At 42.1% G+C, this 23,385-nt stretch overlaps 1 protein-coding gene across 17 annotated transcripts in view; it reads right to left on the bottom strand.

The window, feature by feature from the left end:
• The window catches only part of ADGRL3 (adhesion G protein-coupled receptor L3), a 452,742-nt gene that overhangs the window by 159,501 nt on the left and 269,856 nt on the right, over positions 1-23,385 (bottom strand). For 9 of the 17 annotated variants that reach the window (XM_065405560.1, XM_065405559.1, XM_065405564.1 and 6 more), the window contains 2 exons: positions 7,099-7,404; positions 3,774-3,877 (listed from right to left, as the gene is read on the bottom strand). In XM_065405560.1, the coding sequence (XP_065261632.1) occupies positions 3,774-3,877; positions 7,099-7,404 (410 nt within the window). The remainder of the gene's footprint in view (positions 1-3,773; positions 3,878-7,098; positions 7,405-23,385) is intronic. The other 8 variants (XM_065405557.1, XM_065405563.1, XM_065405558.1 and 5 more) reach the window with 1 other exon arrangement.

Here is a 23,385-nt window from a genome sequence, read left to right as displayed (position 1 = left end):
ACAAACATTACAAATGGGCCCAAGACTTGGAGAAGACAGAAACAGGAGCACAGAAAGATGAACACTGTTTTCTCCCACCTCATCCAAACAGCCAGTGGTGGAGGGGAAAGAGGGAGGGAAGCTGAGGAGGGAGAGATGGCTGAGCAGAGGGAACTCATTTTTCTCGCTCTGTTAACAAATTCCTACCACACACAAATCCCTGCCCTGCCCCCAGTCCCTGCCCGATCTCCCTTGCTCAAAAACGTGCCTCTTTCTTGCATAGGTCACCTAAGGCTTCTGCAATGGTGTCACTGTTAAGGTGACACACAAATCTTTGTCTGTCTTCATATTTGACATAAAGTAATGTGAACAAGCAAGCTGTGTACCCTGGATGTGTGTGAGTGTGTGTGTTAATTGTATTTAAATGTATTTTATTTATTCATTTTTTGGTTTCCTGCTTGTTTACTTTCTGCTCCTATCTAAGAGAAATGGCCCAGAATATTCTGATGCAAAGGAGGCTGTTTTTTCACACGGCTAGAAGATGAGATAAGGAGACAGTTGTTCTCCCAGGCAGCACCCACAACTAAAACGGCCGCCGGGACATCTTCAGAGAAATCACACACTGGGCGGAAAGGCTGTGACTGATGAAAGCAAGCGGTAAAACAAACAGCGTAAGGCTGATAACATGACCTCAAAATCAGGACAATGCAACAGATCCAAAGATGACCTTTCTGCTGCCTCTTACTACATGTAGCAGTGCATAACTCAATACACTTGGCAAGTTTATTCTCCTGCTGTGTTATGAGGGCACTGTAGGCATCTACAATAGAGTTAAAGTAAATGTCAGGAGGCCAATGAATTGCTGCGGTGGATATCCATTCCGAATCCCCATCAAGCACAATGACTGTAATGGAAGCTAATACAGGATTGTAAAACTTTTAATACTATGCTCTGTGTGGGTCAATGGCTGGTGCATAGTAAGAGCAAATGCTCCTAAAAGAAGCATAAGGAGTCAGTGATGTTTTTTTATTGTGTGGGGGCCAGCCTATTTTTAGGGACACAAAATTAAGAGGCCCGATCGACTAAAGCTCTTAACGGTTTCACTGAATGCTGTATGGGGGACTCCCACCCTCTGCCTCTATAGCCCGGATCCCAGAGACAACAGTAGGAGGAACTCTAATGGGACAGGAGCATGAGGGCCGGGAAGAGGGAGCATGCAGGCAGAGCCCCTCTCTGCCAAAGGAGTATTTCTCCCAATGCTGCCACCTCCTTCAAGCAGTGCTGCTCCCCCCACGTCTCTGGCATGAGAGGTAGAGGGGAGAACAGAACCATGGAGATCAATCAGTGAACGTAGGGAGGTGAGCCAGCTGTGCTCCCTGTCACTGCAGCAGATTTGGCTTCAGTTCCCGTGGCCTGCTCTTCCCCTTGCCCATATCCCTGGGCTCCTAGAAAGGAGCCCGGGCAGCAGGATGTATCACATGCAGCTGCAGCCGTGTTGGAAAGCAGGGAAGGGAAGGCCCTGGGTGGCCTCTGGAGATGAAAGGCTCCTTCTGCAACTTTGGAGAAGTGCAGGAGAAAGCTGGCAGTGGCTCCTCCCCATCCACCCCTCACACCTAGCAACAGCCCTTCTGGATTTTACCCCTGGAATTTTCTCTCTCTCTCTCTCTCTCTCTCTCTCACACACACACACACACACACACACACACACACAAAGCCATGAATAACTATGGCGAGGTTTATCCAAGAGGCTAAGGCATTCCGAGCAGCAAGGTGGCTGGGCCTTTACAGACAGGTTAGCAAAAGAGTCCAGCAGTGCCCACTTAGACACCTAAACCAGGGCCACAGCCCTTTGCAGTCAATGGGAGTTTTTCCACTGACCTCAGTGGATTTCTGATCAGGGCCCTACATGGCTGGATTTTCAAAAGAGCTCAGCTCCCACTTAGGCACCTAATGAAATCACCAAGTCTTCCAAAGCGCTAAGCTCCCATGAAGAAGAATGGAGCTGCTTGGATGCAGATGGCTTTGGGGAACCCAAGCCCCGTCGTCAGTGCTGAGGACTTTTGAAAACCTGGCCCTTAATTTTCAGCCTGTTTTGAAAGCACCTCACAAATGAAATGGAACAACTCTACTGCCCAAATGACATCTGGGGTGTGAAATAAAATAAGTCTAATCTTGATGGGGATTTCATCAGTACAGGTTATTATCCCCCCCCCCACGCAAACGGCTAATGGCCCAGCCGTCTTCAGCAAGCTGCAAGAGGTCTCCCAGCTGCCGAGATGAATTATGACTAGCATGAGTAATATTAACCCCTCCGGGATAAGTCAGTGGGTAATACAATAAAAACCGCACAGCTGCTAATGGCAGCAAACACAGTCTTTATTAATCAGCAAGTCTGATCACATCATGAGAGAGTTACCCACCCTTCTGTCCGGGCCGTGCTGCAGTAAAGTCGAGGGGCACCAGGCTCCCAATGCTTGCAGTGTGCAGAGCAGTCCAGTACTATCATTATCCTGCCATGTTTTAGGGAGAGGATACAGCTTATCTGTCATGCCACCTATGGGGGGTGGCTGTGTTAATGGTCTGGCCAGGTTACTGAGCCTCAAGGTAGTTAAAAAAGGAGTGCGAGAGAGAGAGAGACAAAAGAGCAATGCTGTTTCCTCCAGGGTCTCCCCATAGTGTTCATTTGCAAGGCCTACTCGGAAGAGCAATCCTTCAGACACGCAGCAGCACAGCTAGTTTGTCAAACCAGGACACTTTTACTTAGTCATAAGGAGTGAATAAATTCACATCAATTGCTATAAGAAGGATTCAGCCCGCAGACTCTGTGGTGTAAACACACATCTGGTCTCCATTTGTAATGCAATCAGCTGACAGCACCACTGAGCACTGATAACAAAAATGTTCAGTGTATTGCAGCCAAACTGGGCCTGTTCGTTTCTGAGTCGGAGAGCTTTTACTGTCACATGTTAATGTACTTTTAACACTGATAAATGATGAAAAGCTACAAAACATTCATCATATAACTTTGTCAAAAGATAGGGGTTAGATTGTTTTTATTTCCATTGGCTAATCCAATATACTCCGGTTCCTAGTTCCCTTTCCTCTGGAATGCTGGTTTTACATCCCCATTAACTATTCTCTCTGTAGTTTTCCATGCTGTGGAAAGTCTGATCAAAAGTAACAAAAGCCATTGTTTGACTGCACTGGGGGCCAGAATGTAAGCGCCAGAAACGTTCACAGGGACTAGGCTTTCATGCCTTAAGAGAAATTGAAAATAGCGAGCCAGTCTTCAATATGGAAACCCAATTGTACTGTGCAATTGTGTCACTGGGAAAGATTTCATTACAGGATTATTCTATGGTTACAAAGAACCAGAAAAATCATTAGGACACATGAGGGGAAAAGATCCCTTTCTTGATAATCTCATATTTCAACATTCTTGTATCACTTTACCCCCTCAAACTCAAGGTCTCTCCTCTCCTTTCCCTTTTCTAATTGGCTGTGTTAGTTTAAATCTTATTTTCCAATTCTCCCCATCCTCCCAGTGCTACAGGCACCAGGCCTTTAAAATTCCTGCTCCACCCCATTCTATAGCCCAAGGATGGCTTGCTTTTGCGCCAGGGCATCACAAGTTGTTGGCGTGGCCATCACATCTGTTATTATTATGTTTTGGTTTAAGCACTGTTTCCTTTGTCACCTTTGGTACCAGAGATGCCATATAAATATGATGCAATGTAACTGACAAAACCCCAGCACACAGGCTCAATGAAGGTTCTTTGACAGTAGAACTTTACCTTCTGTGTGATGTGGTTGACCCAGGGAGAAGAGCAGTTGCTGAGGTCCGGCCCTTGTGGGTCCCAGATCCCATCAGGAGCAAGACACAGGAAAGTTGAAACACCTAAAAAGACAACACAGGGAGGACTCTATTATCTGCTAGCAAATGTGTTAATAAGCCAGGGTTTATTTTCACAGGCTTCAATCATTTCATAATGAGAGAAAGTGTACCCAACATTTGCAACCCATGTAAGCTATGTTTTGAGGACCTCAATGGGAAGATATGTCTGGCCCACATTACTATAGTATCCCAGCACCTTACAATCTTTAATGTATTTATCCTCACAATGCCTCTGGGAAGAAGGGAAGTACCATTATCTCCATTTCACAGCTAAGGAACCAAGGCATTGACAGACTACTTGCCTTGTCCAAGATCATACAGGGAGCCCGTGACAGAGGAGGAAAGTGAACCTGGGTCCCACAAGTCCTAGGCTACTGCCCTAACCAACAGGCAAGGCTTTCTCTTTGCTTTGCCCTCCCGTGACTCCAAAATCAGTCCCTCAGACTCACTATCCCTCTCCCCTGCCGTTTGATGAAGATTCTGCGGCACTGTAAAGCCCTGGAACCGCATGGATGGAAACACACCAAGTTTGATAGCTACAAATAAGATGCAATCTGGTCCTTTTAACTCACGCTCCCCCCATCCCCACCACCACACACCTAGTGACAAAAGGGACTTTAGGGGAGAAGCTGCTTAGCAAATACTTCCTAAGCACTCTCCTGAAAAAAAACAGCAAAACATACCAGGAGCTTACAGACAAAGAGAAACTCAGTCTCAATGGCTCAGCAAGACAGCTTTAGAAGGCAAGGAAGCAGAGATGTAGATTAAAGAGCCTGCATCCCATAAGGTGCTCTGCACTGAAGAGCCAAACTTTCCAATAGGGAAGTAAATGAGATGTGGGGCCTGATGTTACACCCATGGAAGTCAAAGAGTGCTTTGCCGATGGCTTCAAAGGGAGCAGGAACAGGTGCACTGACAACACATGGCAGCTTTAATGAATCATATGAATCACAGAAATTAGAGCTCGGAAAGGCCTATTGGCCGCTCTGGACCATCCTCTGCCTGTGGGGAATTTTTCCATATTCCAAAATACTTCATCCAATCTAGTTTTCTATAACTCCTGCAATGGGGCATAGAGATTCCCTACAAAGGCTATTCCACAGCCTCATAGACCTCGCTGTTAGGAGATGGCTCCTGATATTCAGCCTAACTTTTCTTTTGCTTCCTTTCTTTCCTTCATTTTATGACCAGGACTTTATAGACGATTATTTTATTCTCCCCTGGGTCGTCATACAGCTGAGCAATGGGCCTGATCCTCCAATGACCTAAACTTTGTGTATTCATTTACATCTGCATAAAGTGCCTCTAAAAGGCACCAGAAGTACTATTTTATACCCACTCTGCACTCACTGGGTCCAATTCTCCTCTCACAAACACAGGGTTTATATCTATTTTACTCTATTCACTTCACCTGGTGTGAAAGAAGGATCAGAAGCAGTGCACACAGATGTAATGATGACACAAGATGCACAGCACTGAAAAACTAAGACCTAACATGTTTTGCTCTTTGAAACTTTTCTCCACTTCTTTCAACCCTGTATTAATTTTTTGTTGCTCTTTAGTGAATTCCCGCCACCTTCCTCATACCTTATTGGCAAACAGGTTCTCAAAATCGGATACTAGAACCAGTACCAGGTTTACAATGACACCAATGGAACTGTGGCACCAGGCCCATGCTCAAAAGAGGCCCTGCCTGCTCGCTCCACCTCCACTCGGCCTCTTCCCCACCTGCCGCTTCCTCCTCTAATAAGAAAATAAGAATGGCCCTACTGGGTCAGACCAAAGGTCCATCTAGCCCAGTATCCTGTCTTCTGAGACTGGCCAGTGCCACCTTGCCCCAGAGGGAATGAACAGAACAGGTAATCATCAAGTGATCTATTCCCTGTCACTCATTCCCTCCAAAAAGGGAGAAGAGCTTTTAACCCCAAACAGGGCTTGAACCTATAGTCTCTAGTGTAGCAGGCTAATGCCTTCTACATTAGCCTACTGGGGATACAACCCCATCTCCCTCTCTGAGCAGGGGCAGGGCCTTGAGGTGGAGCACCAGCAGGGTCTTGGGGCAAAAAGGCCGTGCGGGGCAGAGCATGGGCGGGGCCTTGGGTGGGGGTGGGGCCATGGTCCAGGTGCCAGGGCACAAAAAAGATTAATCCGTCTCTGACTAGAACTGGCTAAAAATCTCCTGAACATTTTCACCAAAAAAACAGACAATTTTTTTGGCCAAAAAAAAAAAAAAATCCAGTTGTTTGATATGTCAGAGAAAAAAATAATTTTGAACTTTTGCTTTTCAAAAAAAAAATTCCCATTTTTTGGCCAGCTCTCCTGTATGTATTTGACGGGGGAATCTGCCTTTCCTTCCCCCGGAACTTCAGTGGGTGCTGGAGTTGTGTGGTAGTTCTGACAAATCAGCCACTCTCACTTAGGTGCCTAGTTATGGATCAGGGAGCTCAACTTTATGCACCCCAGTTTGAGAATCTTGGCCACAATCTTTAAAATGGTATCAATTGAAACAGCCAAAATCCCACCATGGCACAGGATAAGACTTAGGATAAACTTCAAACAACCAAAACCTCAGCAATCAGCCCAGACACGGCTCATCCATATACAGAATAAACACAATAAAGTGTATTGCACAATGTACTCAACAGGGCATTTCCCTTGGGGTACCAAGGCCTGATATTGCCAGATGCTGGGCAGCCTTCCCCTCCCATTGTTTTCACTGGGAGTTGAAGGTGTTCAGGATCTTGCAGGGAGTGCTAGGCATACTCAGGAGCTGGTCCTTCATACAGCTGGGAGTTCGTCAGCTGCCTGCCACACTTCCTAAATAACCATTAGCTTATCTCACTGGTGACAGGCCATGTGGGTGCTGGTGGGCCTGACTACCGTAGGCCAGGGTGCTGTATAAATAGGCTTGGACGAATTTGATTTTTATTGCTAAATCTCAGCCAACGTCGACTTCACCTACATACACAAACCGATGAAAAAAATATGTCCATGTGGGCCTGCCTGCCAGGAGACGGTGTGTACGTTATAAATGGTAGTAGCAAGCAGATCTCTGACCAAGTCACTGAAAGAACCAGACAAACGGAGACAGAGGCAGAGCATCACAGAATTAAAGGCCAGAAGGAACCACCAGATCATTGAGTCTGACTTCCTATAGATCACAGGCCAACATCACCACCCAGCATCCGCACATGGCTGGCTCAGGCCATTTCAATGGGGCTCACCTACTGTCCCCATAGGGCACGGCTGCTTTGCCATCTGTCCTTGCCGGGTCCTAAACCACATGATCTCACGGGCTTCCATAGCCTCACAGCTCTCTGCCCCTACAGCGGGGAGCTGGGAGGAGGCAGGTGGAAGGGGTGTAGTCATTTCATCAGGGACATCCACCACCAGGGAGGGCGTGCTCGTGCTCCTGTTCCTTCTGCCCGCGGCTGAGGTGGTGGTGGTGCGCCCGGTGCTCGTGGCGGTGAGGAGAAGAGGGGTGCTGGTGGTGGTGCTTCCCATGCCATGCGCCCCAGATGTCGATACTTCTGAAACAAAGCAAAAGTACGTTAAAAAAAAGTGCAATTGCTGATCTCTTTGGCTTTGAGATGTTCTAACATAGAGGACACATAAATATTTCATGATGCACTGTTTTTATTAGCAAGGACCATAGGAAGCGACTGCATCAAAACTGTGTCCTAGTACCAAACAACTCATTAATTACAGCTTTGCTAAAGGTAGGCTTTCATAGTCCTTCCCAACGCATAGCAAAGACACTCTCCTTACAGAGTGCAACTACATTACAAAACAAATAGGAGGTGTTCGGTTTCTTCCAATCAAACATTAACTCCTTATGAATCCGTCTGCTGCTGACTACTGTAGGCCAGGGTGCTATATAAATAGGCTTGGACGAATTTGATTTTTATTGCTAAATCTCAGCCAACGTCGACTTCACCTACATACACAAACCGATGAAAAAAATATGTCCATTGATAATAATTACAATGTATAGATAGGTAAAATAAGAGAAATGCCGCTTGAGAACTTCTTAGTGTCAAAAATCCAGAGATTTACACTTTTGAATGAGGCTCATTACAAATGGACTAGCAAATGAATAGTAAAAACAGGCATGATCTGTTGATTTAAAGATATTTACTTTGAATATTTTGACATGTGAGGTTGACAATTTGTGTTTTAATGGTTCACAAAGCTTTAACTTTTTGAATCTCAAATCTACTGTCTAAATAATTGTCAGACCTTCCCCCACCCCAAAGCCATGGATATTTAAATAGATAAAATGGGGGGGGGATGCTTAAAACCTATAATTTTGCACAACTGAAAACGTAAATTGATAGAAATCTAAAATGATTCTTACAAACAAACATCAATATGATCTGTCAAAATGATCAAGAACTAAAAATTGAATTCTACCAGGCCTCCGTAGAAGTATCTAAAATGACAACAGAATAGAGTAGATCTTTCCAAAGTGGTATTAACTGATGGATGGCTAACTGTGGCTGACTAGAAAAGCCTTCACCAGGAACTGCTGCTCAAAGAGATTCCCAGCACCCCGCTCAATGTCAGCCCTAGTGCAGAACTGCACTAATGACTACCACCAATGATGGAGTGAAACATCCTTCATGTCTACATCACCCTCTTGCAGTGCCTGACAACAGTCCTGTCTTGTGGGGAGTCATTCCAGCCACAAGCGCACATCCAGGGATTAGCCCAGAGGTGGTTTATGGAACTAACTCATTTACATTCCGTAACAACTCCTGTGCTAATGCCTGATCCTACCAGTAATACCGGCGCCCTCACAACGTAGCATGTATGGTGGCTTTAAAGGAACACCTCACAGAAGGCACATTCCTTGATGATTTAATCATTAAAAGGATGTTCCATTACAACTGTTACTGACAAGAGGGGCCCGGCAGCAATGAGAGGTTAACTAATTTAAAACAACATTAACCTGCTCTGTGTTGCATAATTGCTCTGCTAAGTATTGTGTGTGAAAATATGGAGAGACAGTCCCCTTGTAATTACATTATTTTGCCTGCTATTTAGACCCACATGTTGTCACTGATTAGGACTTCCCAAAAGCTGACCAAATAGAGCACTCGTATTAGGTTCTTCATTACAATTTGCACTTCAGGCTGAGACAGAGCTGTGGGTCCCGGCTCCCTACTGCCTTGTATCTTGTGCATTCATTTAAAGTGCCACCATTCCAATGAGTACACAATGCACAAGGGTAGAGGAGAACTAGCTTCCTGTTATCCCCACCATCGAAGGAATGGATGCCTTTTCCACCACATTTCCTCACTGAGCAGCGACATTCGTGCCCCACCCCATGACAGCATATCATACACTTCTGCTAGGAGACTGAGGCCACCTGCTTTTTCGCTTGGCGTAACATTTTGCTCCTCTCTTGCAACTAGGGCTTGCTGAAGTGACCAGTTTGGGGAGGATCAAGAGTCCCACAAGCCCAGTTTCACAGCAGGAGAGTCACTGCAGCCCATGACACTACACAACACCATTTAAAGATATGTTGGCTTTTGCTCCATAAAAGCAAATATACCCCTTGAGGCCCTGGAGACAAACACTTTACTTAGTCCAGCCGTGAGTGCAGGGGACTGGACTAGATGACCTCTCGAGGTCCCTTTCCGGTCTTACATTTCTATGAGTCTATGAATGTAGTGTCTGAGCACCTCATCATTGTTAATGTATTGATCCTCACAGCACCCTGCGTGGTAGGGACAGGCAATCCTCCCCATTACACAGGTGGAAAACAATCTCTCTCTTCTATATTGAGCACTATGACTAGCTAGCTAAACATTCTTGGATGAATCTTAAGTTTTTATTGGGGAGATTTTTATAGGATTCCATTATCAATTTCTTGCTGTTTACATTTAAAAAAAAAATCACTGTTTCTGTGATCACATTATTAGTTCAATGTACTTGTTTTACGGCTTTCCTCAATGACAATCACATTGGGCCCAACCCTGCGAGCTCTTCATTCAGCATCAGTTGCATGTGTTTCGCACCTTTGGGGATCAGGCCCTTTATTATTAACCTCCTGACCCTAACTTGCCAGCATTAAACACTGTGGTCTATACGTGTGCATGCAAGACCTGGGTTTGTCAGGAGGCGGCTCTGAAAATCAGGGAAGTTTAATCTACCACAGGGCTGCTGATCATATTTTCCAGCATGTTCACACTGACTCACTTTCACCCTGTGTTCTGGGTTTGAATGAATCTCAAAACAAGGCAAAGCAAAATTTCACAGCAATCACCAGGTTTCCCCTTGTTTCTGTTCAAAGCTGTACTAAAACACCAAGCTACATATGCTCTCCATCTGAAATTACCGCTGGCTAAAAGGTTCTTGTGAACTTCAGCAAATATGGCCCAGTCAAATTTCATCTGCTTTTACTTTACAATAGGATAGATAGATAGATAGATAGATAGATAGATAGATAGATAGAAAGAAAGAAAGAAAGAAAGAAAGAAAGAAAGAAAGAAAAAGAAAGAAAGAAAGAAAGAAAGAAAATTGCCATTAGGATGTTTCCAGTTGCCTTAGGTAACTACACATTACCTTTAATTTGCAGAATAACATATACTAAGTAGTGTGAATATAGAGATGGTATGTCTATATTAGTTAAGGCACCTAAGGCAAAACTGACCTGTAGTTATGAGTGACCACTCAATTTTTACAAACATTTCTGAGCGTAGGTGTAAAAGACAAATTGTTTTTCAAGCAGTCATTGGAGAACAATACCAGAATTAATGCCTATGTATACATGGCCAACATTTTCATTCATGGGTGTCAAAAATTAGGGGGTAAGTCCATATTCAGGCAACTCAATAAGTGACCTGGTTTTCAAAGTGATGAGTGCTCAGCAGCTCCCATTGACTTGAACAGAAATCTCGAGGGGGTTGAAATTTTGAGCCTGCCTTTTAGAAATAGTTATTGTAAATCTTGGACTATATTGTTTTTAGGTTGCAGCTCTGGAAGGTTTATTTGATCAGCTATGCATGGGGAATTTACAAATACGTTCCCTTAGTCATAAAATGGCAGTTATTTTATCTGCCTAGACCCATGGGCATTGGTGCAAGAACCAGTTTCAAGGGTATTTTTCTCTTTCTTTTGTGTGTGTGTGTGTGCTTGTCTGTTACCTTTACAAATAAATAAATAAAAACAATCTCAGCACTGAATTCAGCTTCACATCATACAAAGGACAAACGATAAGAAAGGATAAAACAACTGGTTTGAAGTCACCTAACAGAATTAGATGGATGGGATACTACTGAATTCAGTTCAAAGGTCTAATTATTGAACAAGTCACCGTGATAATGAGTTCCAAAAGACAAGCTTGCCATACTAATAGCAGTGAGTTTTACAGAACACAGAAAGCTCCCACAGTAGATTTCACTCACACATCCATGTACTTTAAAACCAACTTAATTGTTTAGTTGGAAAAGAATACGAGATTGGAATCATTTACATATAAATAACTCTTAAATCCCAGTAAAACCATGAATAGACTGCAACTTGTGAAAAATTACTTGAAGTTCTGCAGTACAGAATATAGATGAGCTACCCAGATTTATCCACACTGCCAAGAAACGGTAAATTTTAAACTTGGAGAAAATCAGTGTTGCATGGGGCTATTTTAATAGAAGACACTACTTCATAATACAATGTTTTCTTACAGAGGAGCAGTAACCTTTAAAAATCATTAACCTTATTATAACTAGAAATGCATATTTATGGTTATTTTATTTTTACGGCTTGTTTTATTATGCTTTGCCATTTTGAGAGTTTAAGGTTAGATTTAGAGTAAATTTAGCTTTCTATAACAAGCTTGAGATGCAGAACATTTGCGAGACTCTACACTTGGATTCTATGGAGCATCGTTCTGGCGCTAAACGTAATCCATAGAGCTGCTGGGAAAATCTGAGCCCTGGTTTAGGCAACTGTCCCTTCCCCGGATAACCCAAAGCAATACTTTATTTTTTCTCCCCATGTCCTATACATATACAGAAAGTCTACATCAATAATATAAAACTAGCTTTTCCAGACATGCTCAGACTAGAGTGACAGCTACAAAAGGGCATTTCTAAGGTCCTCAGCAGGATAGCTGCAACTCACTAGGAAATATATAGACCTATCTAATGGGCTGACTGTATGAGGAAAAGATATGACCCATCTTCCTTGCCCTTTCTATTTCTCAAATTTCACACGGAGTTCAAACCTCAATGTCCCTGCTCAGGCAAAACTCCCATTAGGCTCGGTGGGAATTTTGTCAGAGTGAAGACCAGGTAAGGACTATGCTCAAAACAGGTAGTGTTTTCAAGCCCGTGGAATAACCATGTCCTTTATTTTTTACTTCATTGCCTAAAGTGACAGCCCAGCTGTATTCAGTTGGGCTAAGATCACTGTGTGGGTTCCTGATACAGGAAGAATCCCACATGTCATCTCAGACTCGGTTTATTCACTCCTTTGTGGTATTGTCAGACACCGCGCTGTGTTCATCAGTGGCCGTACACTAGACTCACAGACATTAAGACCAGAAGGGACCATCATGATCATCTAGCCTGGCCTCTTGCACATTGCAGGCCACAGAACCTCACCTGCCCACGCCTGCAATAGATCCATAACCTCTGGCTGAGCTACTGACGTCCTCACATCTTGATTTAAAAACTGCAAGACTAATCTTTTTATAAAATGCTTTGACTCTAGGCAAGAGTGCCTGTAATCACCAGAACTTCATTTGCCCAGGTATTCTTTTAGGGTGTCTAAGCATCAACAACTTACCTAAGGACATGGTGGATTTTCCATCTCTTGAAGCCTTTAAATCATTTCTCAAACTGGGGGTCCCGACCCAAAAGCGGGTCACAAGGCTATTGTAGGGGGGTCGCGAGATCACAAAAATATTGCTGGGAGGAAGAGGGAGCTGGAGGGGGAGTGGAGATACAGCAGCTGCCTCTCTCTGGCCACCCAGTTCTGAAGGCAGTACTGCCACCAGCAGCAGTGCAGAAGTAAGGATGGCGATATCTATGAGTATCAACACTAATTTGGTGCCTGGAATATTTTCAAAGGGGGTCCCAGCAAAAAAGTTAAATCAAGGCTGGATAGCTTTCTGGAAAGAGGTGACGTAGAAATTGCAGGATGAAGTTCTATGCCCCGTGTTAGAGAGGAGGTCAGACTAGATGATCATCAAGATCCCTTCTGACCTTAAAACCTATGAATCTGTGACTCTAAAGGTTTGTTCTAGTATAAACGCACACAAAGAGCCAGTGCTTCCTCATTTCAGTGGCAGGTGAGGCAGTGCTTGCAGTTTCACAAAGGATGTCCAGCTAGGGTGACCAGACAGCAAATGTGAAAAATCGGGACAGGGGTGGGGGGTAATAGGATCCTATATAAGAAAAAGACCCCAAAATCGGGACTGTCCCTATAAAATTGGGACATCTGGTCACCCTATCCAGCTAAACTAAGTGATTCTATAAGGCTTTACAGCAAGCTTGGAGAAAGCATGACATTCAAACAGATGTTGAAGCCCAAAAAACCATGCATGTTCATCAGTTTGGATGCTGTGAACAGGTCTCCCACTGAAAACACTGGAACAACTATTTAGAATGAAATTGAACAGTTCAACTTCCATTGAAATTTAGAGCAATCAAGTTATTTTCTCATACAAATCTTCTGTGTCTGCATTCACAATTATTTACGTGTTAAGAAAACACAGCATTGCCGGTTTGTGAAAGGATGTTAGAAACTCAAAAGCTAAAGGTCTTTCTCTGCTGATTTTGTCCTTTTTCTATATGATAAATATTTATTTTGCTTAGAGCATTTCATTCCTTTCCTTTCTTTGTCTATCAAACAATCGAACAAGATATATTTACATGCAGGAAGGTTTAGATACCTCTTGAAAGAAAAAAAAACATTCTGGTTTAAAACATTTAAACAAATCAAAACAGCTGTTTTTCTCTCTTCCACTGTCTTGTAAACCTTCCTTGAGTGAATTAGTTTCCTATTGGCATCGTCCAACACTTGTCACTGCATTTGTTTTAATCTTAGTAGAAACAATATTTTTAATTGAAAAACCAATCCTGTTTCTGTTTCTTTCTTTATGGATTTGATCCAAAGTCCACTGAAATCAATGGCAAGATTCTCAGCAACTTCAGTAAGCTTTGGGTCAAGCCTTGCATGTGTACCAGCATTATTAACAATGATATGAGCAAATATCTTGGAATATGACTTGTTGATTAACCACTTGAGTGAAATATTCTCTTTGGTACATGAGGCGAAGAGCAGCACCGTCCCGTGCTGTCCCATGTAATGTGTATATGTGTCTATCTATCTAGCTATATATCTCTGTAGCCATTTGAATACTGGCTCCTGTACTCTACTACCACAGAGTAGCTATGGCACAGGGAAGCAGCAAAAACAGATTACCCTCCATTTCAATAAACAGAATTAACTGTATAGAACAGGAATAACTACTTGTGTTTACTAAAGAGGAAGGCCAAGTGTCTCTCATACCAAACCTATGGATCGGTCTCCATCATACAAGGGCTCTCTTGCCAATCATGGATGAATCTGAACCAGAGACGTATAGGAACACAAGAGTACAATATGATTCTCTTGGACTCTTTCAGTAGTTGGGGCTGCTGAAGGGATACATACATGCCTGGGAGATGGGATTGTGCCTCAATAGTATGCTCAAGGTCTTCTATAATTGAACTCTTTGGAAATATGGGCCCAAACCAAGCCAAGCCAACTTGAAAGACATTCTTTAAGACAAGCAGTTCTTCCATCTCTGCCATAAAATCTAAGATGAGTGGGCAGTCACTGGAACAAGCTGATTGGGAGGTTGGTCCAAACATTCACAAGCATTTTGACAAACATGGAAAGAGGTTCACATGGAGCCAGACCAAATTTTAGGTGAATTATGAATGCAGGACAGGATTTATTGCTGCAAACTCGATAGCTTTACCTGGATTCAACCTGAAGCCAGTTAAAACATTGTGATTTATCCAAACATCACTTTGAGCTTTTTAAATTAATTTGAAAAACAGAATGACCATAAAATTCAAGGGGGTGAAACCTAAAAGAGGCTGTGTTCTACTGCAGGATGCTAGACTCCTTCTCTACCACTAAACCACATTGCCTCAATGATTTGATTAATCATATTCCAAGCACTAAGCATTCGGAACCAGACGGTCCAAATAGCTCAGCATTACAGCTGGTCACATTTTTTCCCATCAAAACCGTTTCTCAATGGAAATTTAGCTTCTTGACCAAAGTAAACTTTACACACAAGAATTCTGTCTTCCATGGAAAATTTTGAGTTTTTGTCAAAAACCTTCTGGCCAAATACTGAAAACATTCTGGTTTGGGCTGAATTTCCCCGTTCCCCGCTCCCCCCCCCCCCCCCAATAAAAAGGTGAAAATTTTCTGTGGGAATAATACCCATTTTCCAATCTGCACTATTCAACACCCAGCAGCTCTCTTATTGGGCGCATTACATTTTTATTTGAGAAATAAATGTTCAGTCTTATTCCAAAATACCTGCCACCTTTGATCTTTTCCAAAAAGTCAGAGGACCTGACATCTCAGTTTAAAATGTAAGCCTGTAGAGAGCCATTCGAAAAATACGTGTTTCCTGGCCCAACTATGGGGCTACAGCAACCAGATTTAAATATTTAACTACTGCACATTACATTTAACAAAGGGAAATGTTAAGAATTTCCCCGGTTTTGGCACCAGGTAGTTAGGAAAGTGCTATATCATATCATCACCCTTCTCAGCTTCTATTGGGCCATGGCTAGATAAAGACCTTACCCAGAGTCTTACCTGCTCTCTCTTATTCAATGCCCAGGCTCTCTCTGTGAATCTCTCTCACTCTCCAGAAGCCTTCTAATAAGAACATTCATCACAAGCTTTACTCTCACCTTTTGCAATTTGTTCTGAACATTTGGACAGAAATTAAAACTGGGCCATCATTTATAGTACAGGGGAAGGTAGTGTCTCTTCACAATCGTGTCGTAATGCTTTTAGAAATGCAGATTAACTATGGAGCCCTGGTAAACAGGGAAACATTACAGAGGAGCTGATCCAATAGACAGTGCATCAGGATTTATTGTGAATGGACTAATCTAACAGATCTGAGAGGTCAGTCGAAGAGCTATTTTTAGGCGATCTAGCTTTAAATCACTCCATTTATGTGCAAACACTGTCGTATGTGGCTGCATTATTTTGAATTAATATATTTTAAAATATCAGATCTGCCTTTCTTACGTCACATGTTATTTTAGAAAGGAAGATCATATCCCCCCACTCTTTTCCCCCCCGGGGTACAACAGCTGCATATTATTCAGTAAAGTATGTAGGGAACGTCTAACCTCCTAAACAATCTATGTTCCCCAGTGTGATTCACATCCATCAGAGCCTTGGTTGCAGATCTGATACGTTGTCTTCCAACTTGCATACCTCAAACTCCATTAAAGAGAAAACCAGCAGGAATTCCCTAATATCTCATCGTTGTAGAAATCACTTTTGATTTCAGCAACAGATACTGTCAGTTTTTCCTTCTAGCCACTTAAGCGGACGCGCGCACACACAAATAGCTTGAATAGATTTACTGCAGGTCAAGATTTTCAGGGGAGGTTCTTGTTGTTTTTTAATTACACTAACTATATTACACCCACAAGGGGAAACGTGGCTTTTAGTTTCTTGAGAGAAAAAGCAAATGTACAAAAATATTGAATGTAGAAAATTATTTTTTCTTGGCCGTTTTGGAGAGCGATCCATGGAATTTTTATTCAGTAACTGTAATTTTATTGCATCTTATCTATTTTTTTTGTATTTTCCTCTGTATTTTGAATTGCATACTTTATATCTAGTCAGTGACACAAAATCCTTTTTTTTTCTTTTTTCTGCCATTCGACAGCAGTAGTCTGTGTCTGTATTCGCTGCCTTTCAGCATATGGAAACATGACTGAGTGCCACAAAATTGAAGGGTTATGACCAAGTGGCTTTAGGGGATGATAGTGACTGACCTAATCAATGCAGTTGAAGCTCACGATGAGTCCGTCCATTAGCTAAAGATCTCAGCGACAGAATGTCCCCTTGCACTTTGACTCCTGGCTACTATATTCGCTTTTTCAATTCAGGATATAAATATAACTTTACCGAAAAAAAACTATTTTTTGAACTTCTCTTCTTATCCTTGTGCGTAAAGTTTTTGATCTGGATGTATTCAATGAAATGGGCTATTGCCCACTGCGAAATGTCTTGGGATCTTTTAAACATATAATAATTTAAACATGGAATGGCTGGATGGTTGCTTTTCAATTTGCGAAATGGCTCAAAGTCTGTAAATAAAACGGAATTGGATGGCTTTCAAAAGCACAGATTATGTTTTTCAATTCTCAGTGACTCAATGCTTCCAAGATGCACTCCAGCAAATCTCATATTAATATTTAAAAACTGATTGTGTTGTGCTGTTACACTTGAGAAAGAGAGCAGGCACAACAAAACAAAACAAAAAAATTACATTGGAACTACAGAGATGTAGCTTCAAACCTTTGCAGTACATGCATGTACAGCGTGGGTGGGTGGGATAGAAGCAGGCCGTGGAGGCTTTCTTCCTTGTGCCTGATGACTGAGGAGATTAATATTGAAAAGAATGCTTTTCGCATGCAACTTGTTTACTACATATCTGCCACGACAATATTTTCAGATTCTCTCGATTCCCAGGTGCTCTCAGGCTAGGGATTTGAGCAAACCTGCTTTGCTGATGTGTCAGCAAGTTGAAATTAAAAAGGGGAGAGGGAGAGAAAAATGTCAGAAAAAGCAAAACTGTCACAGGGAGACTGCTTAAACTTTTTTTTCCCCCTTCAACCCAAGTGTGGATTAACTACATTAAGATGCAAATCAGTCTGCACTACAGTGCAATAGACAAAGCAGTGAAAGCAGGGCTTCTTGTTTACATATTAGCTGTTGAATTGATACTGTCCTTTTATTATCCCTAATAATGATTTTGCCTAGTCAAACAGCAACAAGAATGATAACCCCCCCTAACCCCCCGCCACCACACACATAAAAGTTTGCTTTATGTCCCTCGCCAAAACCATGCATTTTCCCTAGCGTCACAAGGGCACTGGTGTTCCAACACAGATAAAAAATTCCCATTGCTAAGGCAAATCTGAATGCTGCTGAGTGCTTTTCTCTAGAGGGCACTGTGCTCTGCCTAGTCTCCGCTTGTAGTGGCTTTTATTTATTTCTTTTATTGTGTACTCCTTCATGGGTTGTAAATAGATTACATTACAAAGAGAGTTGCTGATTTAAAGCTCCGGAAGCAGGGAAATGCAGAGAAAAGGCAGCCTCTCCCTGCCCTCAAAGCTCACCCTCTTGTGCCCAGCTGTGGCAAGTACTGGATATGCAGTGCTGTCACTGCCCTGAGACCTCTCCCATAACTCGGCGCTACAGAACGAAGAGCGGACAAGGCTTCCGACTCTGATTCGCTTCTGATTCTGAATTTCATTGCTTGGATAATTTCATACCCTTCACATTACTTCATCAAACCCGCCTGTGATTTAACTTCCTCCTTTGGGGGCAGGGGGAAAGCGGAGAGAAGGGCAGGGAATATGTTTGCATTAAACAAAATGAATCTCTCATGTGAGCACATTACAAAAAGCTGACGAGAGTCTATTATGAGAACATCAATATTCAGATCTTTTTCAAAATAAAGCATTTTCCCTCACAGACCATAAGGCACTGTTTAGATCCCTTCCAGTATGCTTTATTATTTTGCATAGGTATTTAAATATTGTGTAAAGCTCTGTCCAGTAGTGTTGTTATTCATCTTCAGGGATCTGCTTTCATGCCTCTGACTACAGGATTGAGGCCTAAATTGATTTTATGGAGGACTGATATTGTACACAGGGCTTTAACACCAAATGAGCTATTAACATTGTGAACAAACATTGCTGCAGTGTAGCGGATTTTTAATACACACACACATACAATATATTTCAGATAGATAGATAGATAGATAGATAGATAGATAGATAGATAGATAGATAGATAGATAGAATTAAAAAGCAAACAAAAAAAGGCAAAGGGCAATAATTTCTAAAGTGCCCATGGCCCAGATCCTCAAAGGCACTGCACACCTAACTTCCATCCACATCCTCAAAGGTATTTAGATGCACTACTAGAGCAGAGCTGAAAGAGGCTCCATATGGCTCCTAACCTAAGTGAAATCTTGGGAACTGGGGAATGTTGGCCAATCAACACCCCCTCCCCAACCCGGCTGGCCAATGAGTGCCAGAGACTCCAACAGGCGGGAGGAGCTACCAGGTATTCTTCTGCGAATGTCTCCTTCTCTCGCTGCTAAGGCCACCATTTTCACCACTGTCCCCATCAAGTTTCGCCACCCATTGAGACGGGGGTGACATTTGATATGGACACAGCAGTGAAATGAAGACAGAGCCATGGATGAATTGTGTCAGGAGGGGTGCTACCTGCCTATCACCCACACTCTCCTATGCCAGGCATTGAATTTATTCCAGTTCAAAGGCTGCAGGTTTCCTACCATATAACCCATACATTGCGGTAGACTCTCTTCAGCCTACCCCTCGCTGGGAATCAGGCACCTAAATACCTTTGAGGCTCTGAGCCTAAGTGATTTATGAACCCAAGTCCTTTCCCCCCCCAAATTTAACTTTGGTGCTTTAAGGGGCTTTGTCTCATTAACTTTCCATGACACAGGCTGCGATGTCACATAAGCACTTTTGAAAGTGTTACCCAAAATCTTGATTTCAAAATAAAATGTTAATAAAAACATGGAGAAAAACACTAATGCTAATTTCTAATTTTAAAACCCAATACCAAATCAGACTTCTTTTTAAATTGTATTTTTTCAAAAGTTAGTTGAGGCAAACACCTGGCACTGTACATGGAGTTTAAGCCCAAAATTCATCTTGCAGTAAATGGGAAGATGATCTATTGACTTTGCTGGGCTTTGAATCAGGCCCATAAAAAGGAGAGACGTCAATATTTGTAATGGGGAAATGAACATCAATACAATGAGAAGAAACTGAACGTCAATACAGTAAGAAGAAAACGTAAGATGTTGAAGTAATGTAATCAGGTTAATAAAGTCCTCCGGAGTAATTTTAAAATATTTAATCTTATTCTCCCTGAGTAATTCTAATAAGAACTAATAGCTGCCATCTGTATGGAACAAAAGTGACAGTCTGATCAAAAAAGGAATGTCTCCTAAACATACACAGCAAACTGGTACACACCCAACTTGTCATTTTAAAAAAAATCTACTAGGTGGCTAAACTTGCACACATTTCAAATGTTTTTTATTAGTGACACAAGATATGAACATATACTAGAAAGCCAGAAGGGAAAAAAAAGCAAGAGAAGCATGCAATCTGGATCAGCTTCAAAAAAGGACATCAGAGACTCTTTGTTCAGATTTTAGCATAAGTGCAGGATAAAATTACTGGTTCAATACACTGCTAAAGAAGCACTCTATGTTTCTAACACATAGACCCAGACTAATTTTATATTTCTTATGATTAAAACAAAACAAGGAAATAATAGCAAGCTGTACTTTGGTATCTTCCACTTCAATTTCTAATCTATTGAAATTCATTTGTGTTGTAAATATTTGCTAGAGAGATATTTGCCCATCTGCCATTAATGATTTAGATAATGGCATAGAGAGTACATTTATAAAGTTTGCGGTTGATACCAAGCTGGGAGGAGTTGCAAGTGCTTTGGGGATAGGATTAAAATTCAAAATGATCTGGACAAACTGGAGAAATGGTCTGAAGTAAATAGGATGCAATTCAATAAGGACAAATTCCAAGTACTCCACTTAGGAAGGAACAATCATTTACACACATACACAATGGGAAATGACTGCCTAGGAAGGAGTACTGTGGAAAGAGACCTGGGGGTCATAGTGAATAACAAGCTAAATATGAGTCAACAGTGTAATAACACTGTTGCAAAAAAAGCAAACATCATTCTGGGATGTATTAGCAGAAGTGTTGTAAGCAAGACACGAGAAGTAATTCTTCCAATCTACTACATGCTAATTAGGCCTCAACTGGAGTATTGTGTCCAGTTCTGGGTGCCACATTTCAGGAAAGATGTGGACAAATTGGAGAAAGTCCACAGATGAGCAACCAAAATGATTAAAGGTCTAGAAAACATGACCTATGAGGGAAGGTTGAAAAAATGGGTTTGTTTAGTCTGGAAAAGAGAAGACTGAGGAGGGACATGATAATTTTCAAGTAAATAAAAGGTTGTTACAAGGAGGCGTGAGAAAAATTGTTCTCGTTAACCTCTGAGGATAGGACAAGAAGCAATGGGTTTAGGATAAGAAGCAATGTAGCAGGGGAGGTTTAGACATTAAGAAAAACTTCCTAACTGTCAGAGTAGTTAAGCACTGGAATAAATTACCTAGGGAGGTTGCGGATCTCCATCATTGGAGATATTTAAGAGCAGGTTGGACAAACACCTGTCAGGAATGGTCTAGATAATACTTAGTCCTGCCATGAGTGCAGGGGACTGGACTAGATGACCTCCCGAGGTTCCTTCCAGTCCTACTATTCTGATTCTATGACTTATAATGTTACTAGCTTTGGGCCTTTCACGTTCCATGCATATGGTAACAGACAAGGAGCCCTTGATAAATTTAGTGGGCGTTAGGCATCCCAGTCTCCCTAAATTTTCTTTTTCTAAAATGAAAACAGACTATTTGCAATGGTTTCTCTACACTGAACAACCTACCAGTCTCCAGCATATTTACATTACCTACACAGAACTGACATTATGTAATAATGATGACAATACTGTGAAAGCTCAGAACCAGGCTTACTCTGGTTACCAAAAGTGACTCGTCCTCCATTATGTTAAATCTAAGTGAGAAGAAGCACAAGGCTGAAGCTCAAGGGATAGTTTATAAGGAAAGAATGGTCTGCCAGGTCATAGGAGCTACAACACCAAAATTCCCTCAGAAACAAACTCAAATAACAAAATTCATACCCCAGCTATTTGCTTTCTTCCTCCAGCTGCTGTTACACTATTGGCAAAGAAACCAGTTTACATGCTAGCTCCAAATGAAGTTTAGATGAGTTTAAAAAGTGTGATTTCAGAGGCTAAGGCCTTGCTGAGCATTTGTCAAAGCAGGCTAATTTTAATGGCCTAACAACCTCGAACTGTCCTCACACACAAAGTCTCAAAAATATGAGCATCAGGAAGCCAGGGGTCTGTCTTTCGGGCTGTTCTTTCATTCTGTACATCTACCATAAAAATTGATTAAATAAAGCAAAAGGTAAATACACATTTAAAGTGAAAGACAGAGGGTTTTTTTTTTGTCTTTGGAAGATCAGGAAATGTCAGATATTAGCAATATAATGGAAGAGGTCAGTTAGGAAACCAGCATTTGCCAACAAATTCCACAGAAAGGTACCTGGGATACTACCCTTGTCTCTTATTCTTGAGACAGGAAACAACAGTAGCCCAGATCTTCACATTTCCCATGGAAAGGTTGCAAGAAGGCAATGTATTGCCACTGTGGCAATTAGCCCTCTTTCCCTGGTCAATGGGGATGTTCCACCACTGACCCTTCCCTCTGAAAGAATCTAGAATTGGATCGGGCACAGCAGAGGTTGAACAGAGAAGGAGCTGTTTTCCACCGCATCATCCCCCTGCTTTGCACCAAGATTTTCATGTGACAATCTAGGCAGAAAATAACATTGCTCATATGTGACCTAGCCCTCTGGTAGCTGCATTTTCTCTTGGCAAATGCGAGATCTTGGATTGCAATCACTATAGGTGCAAACAAAAATTGCTGATGTCTGGACTATACACTCACCCTCTCCTCTAAAGTTCACCTTTTTTTACAGGCTCTGTTGCTGGTTACAACTCAGTTTAGGGATTATTAGAATTGAAAAACACATGCAAGAGATATTCTGGTTGAGGATTACAGTAACATTAAAAATAAGTTGGTAATCTGACAGAAGCATATTCCACAAGGGGTTATTCATCCAGTCTCATACTGCAAGGAGGAGGAGACAATCAATGAAAATGAAACATAGCAAATTCAAAACTGATCAAAGGAAATACTTTTTCACACAATTAGCACGTGGAACTCACTGGCACAAGACATGGAGGCCAAAAGCTTAGTAGGATTTAGAAAAAGATTTAGATATTTACATGGGCAACCAGAATACTAGAGTTATAATAGTAACTAATTATAAGAACAAACAAGAGCTTTACAAGGAATCTAAACCCCAATTCCGGGCATGATACAACCTCTAAATTAATGGGGTTCAAAGAAACTCTTCTCCGGGAACAGGTTATTCCATAAATGCTACTGCAGGGTTTTTCCCCCGCTTTTTTGAAGCATCTGGTGCTGGCCACTCTCTGAGGCAGGATACTGGGCTAGATGGACCACTGCTCTGATCCACGATGGCAATCCCTATGTTCCTACTATGCAT

The sequence above is a fragment of the Emys orbicularis genome, chromosome 5 (genome assembly GCF_028017835.1).
Source record: "Emys orbicularis isolate rEmyOrb1 chromosome 5, rEmyOrb1.hap1, whole genome shotgun sequence".
Lineage (NCBI taxonomy): Eukaryota > Metazoa > Chordata > Testudines > Emydidae > Emys > Emys orbicularis.
Note: the sequence above shows the minus strand (reverse complement) of the source record. Positions and strands in the feature narration are given on the sequence as shown.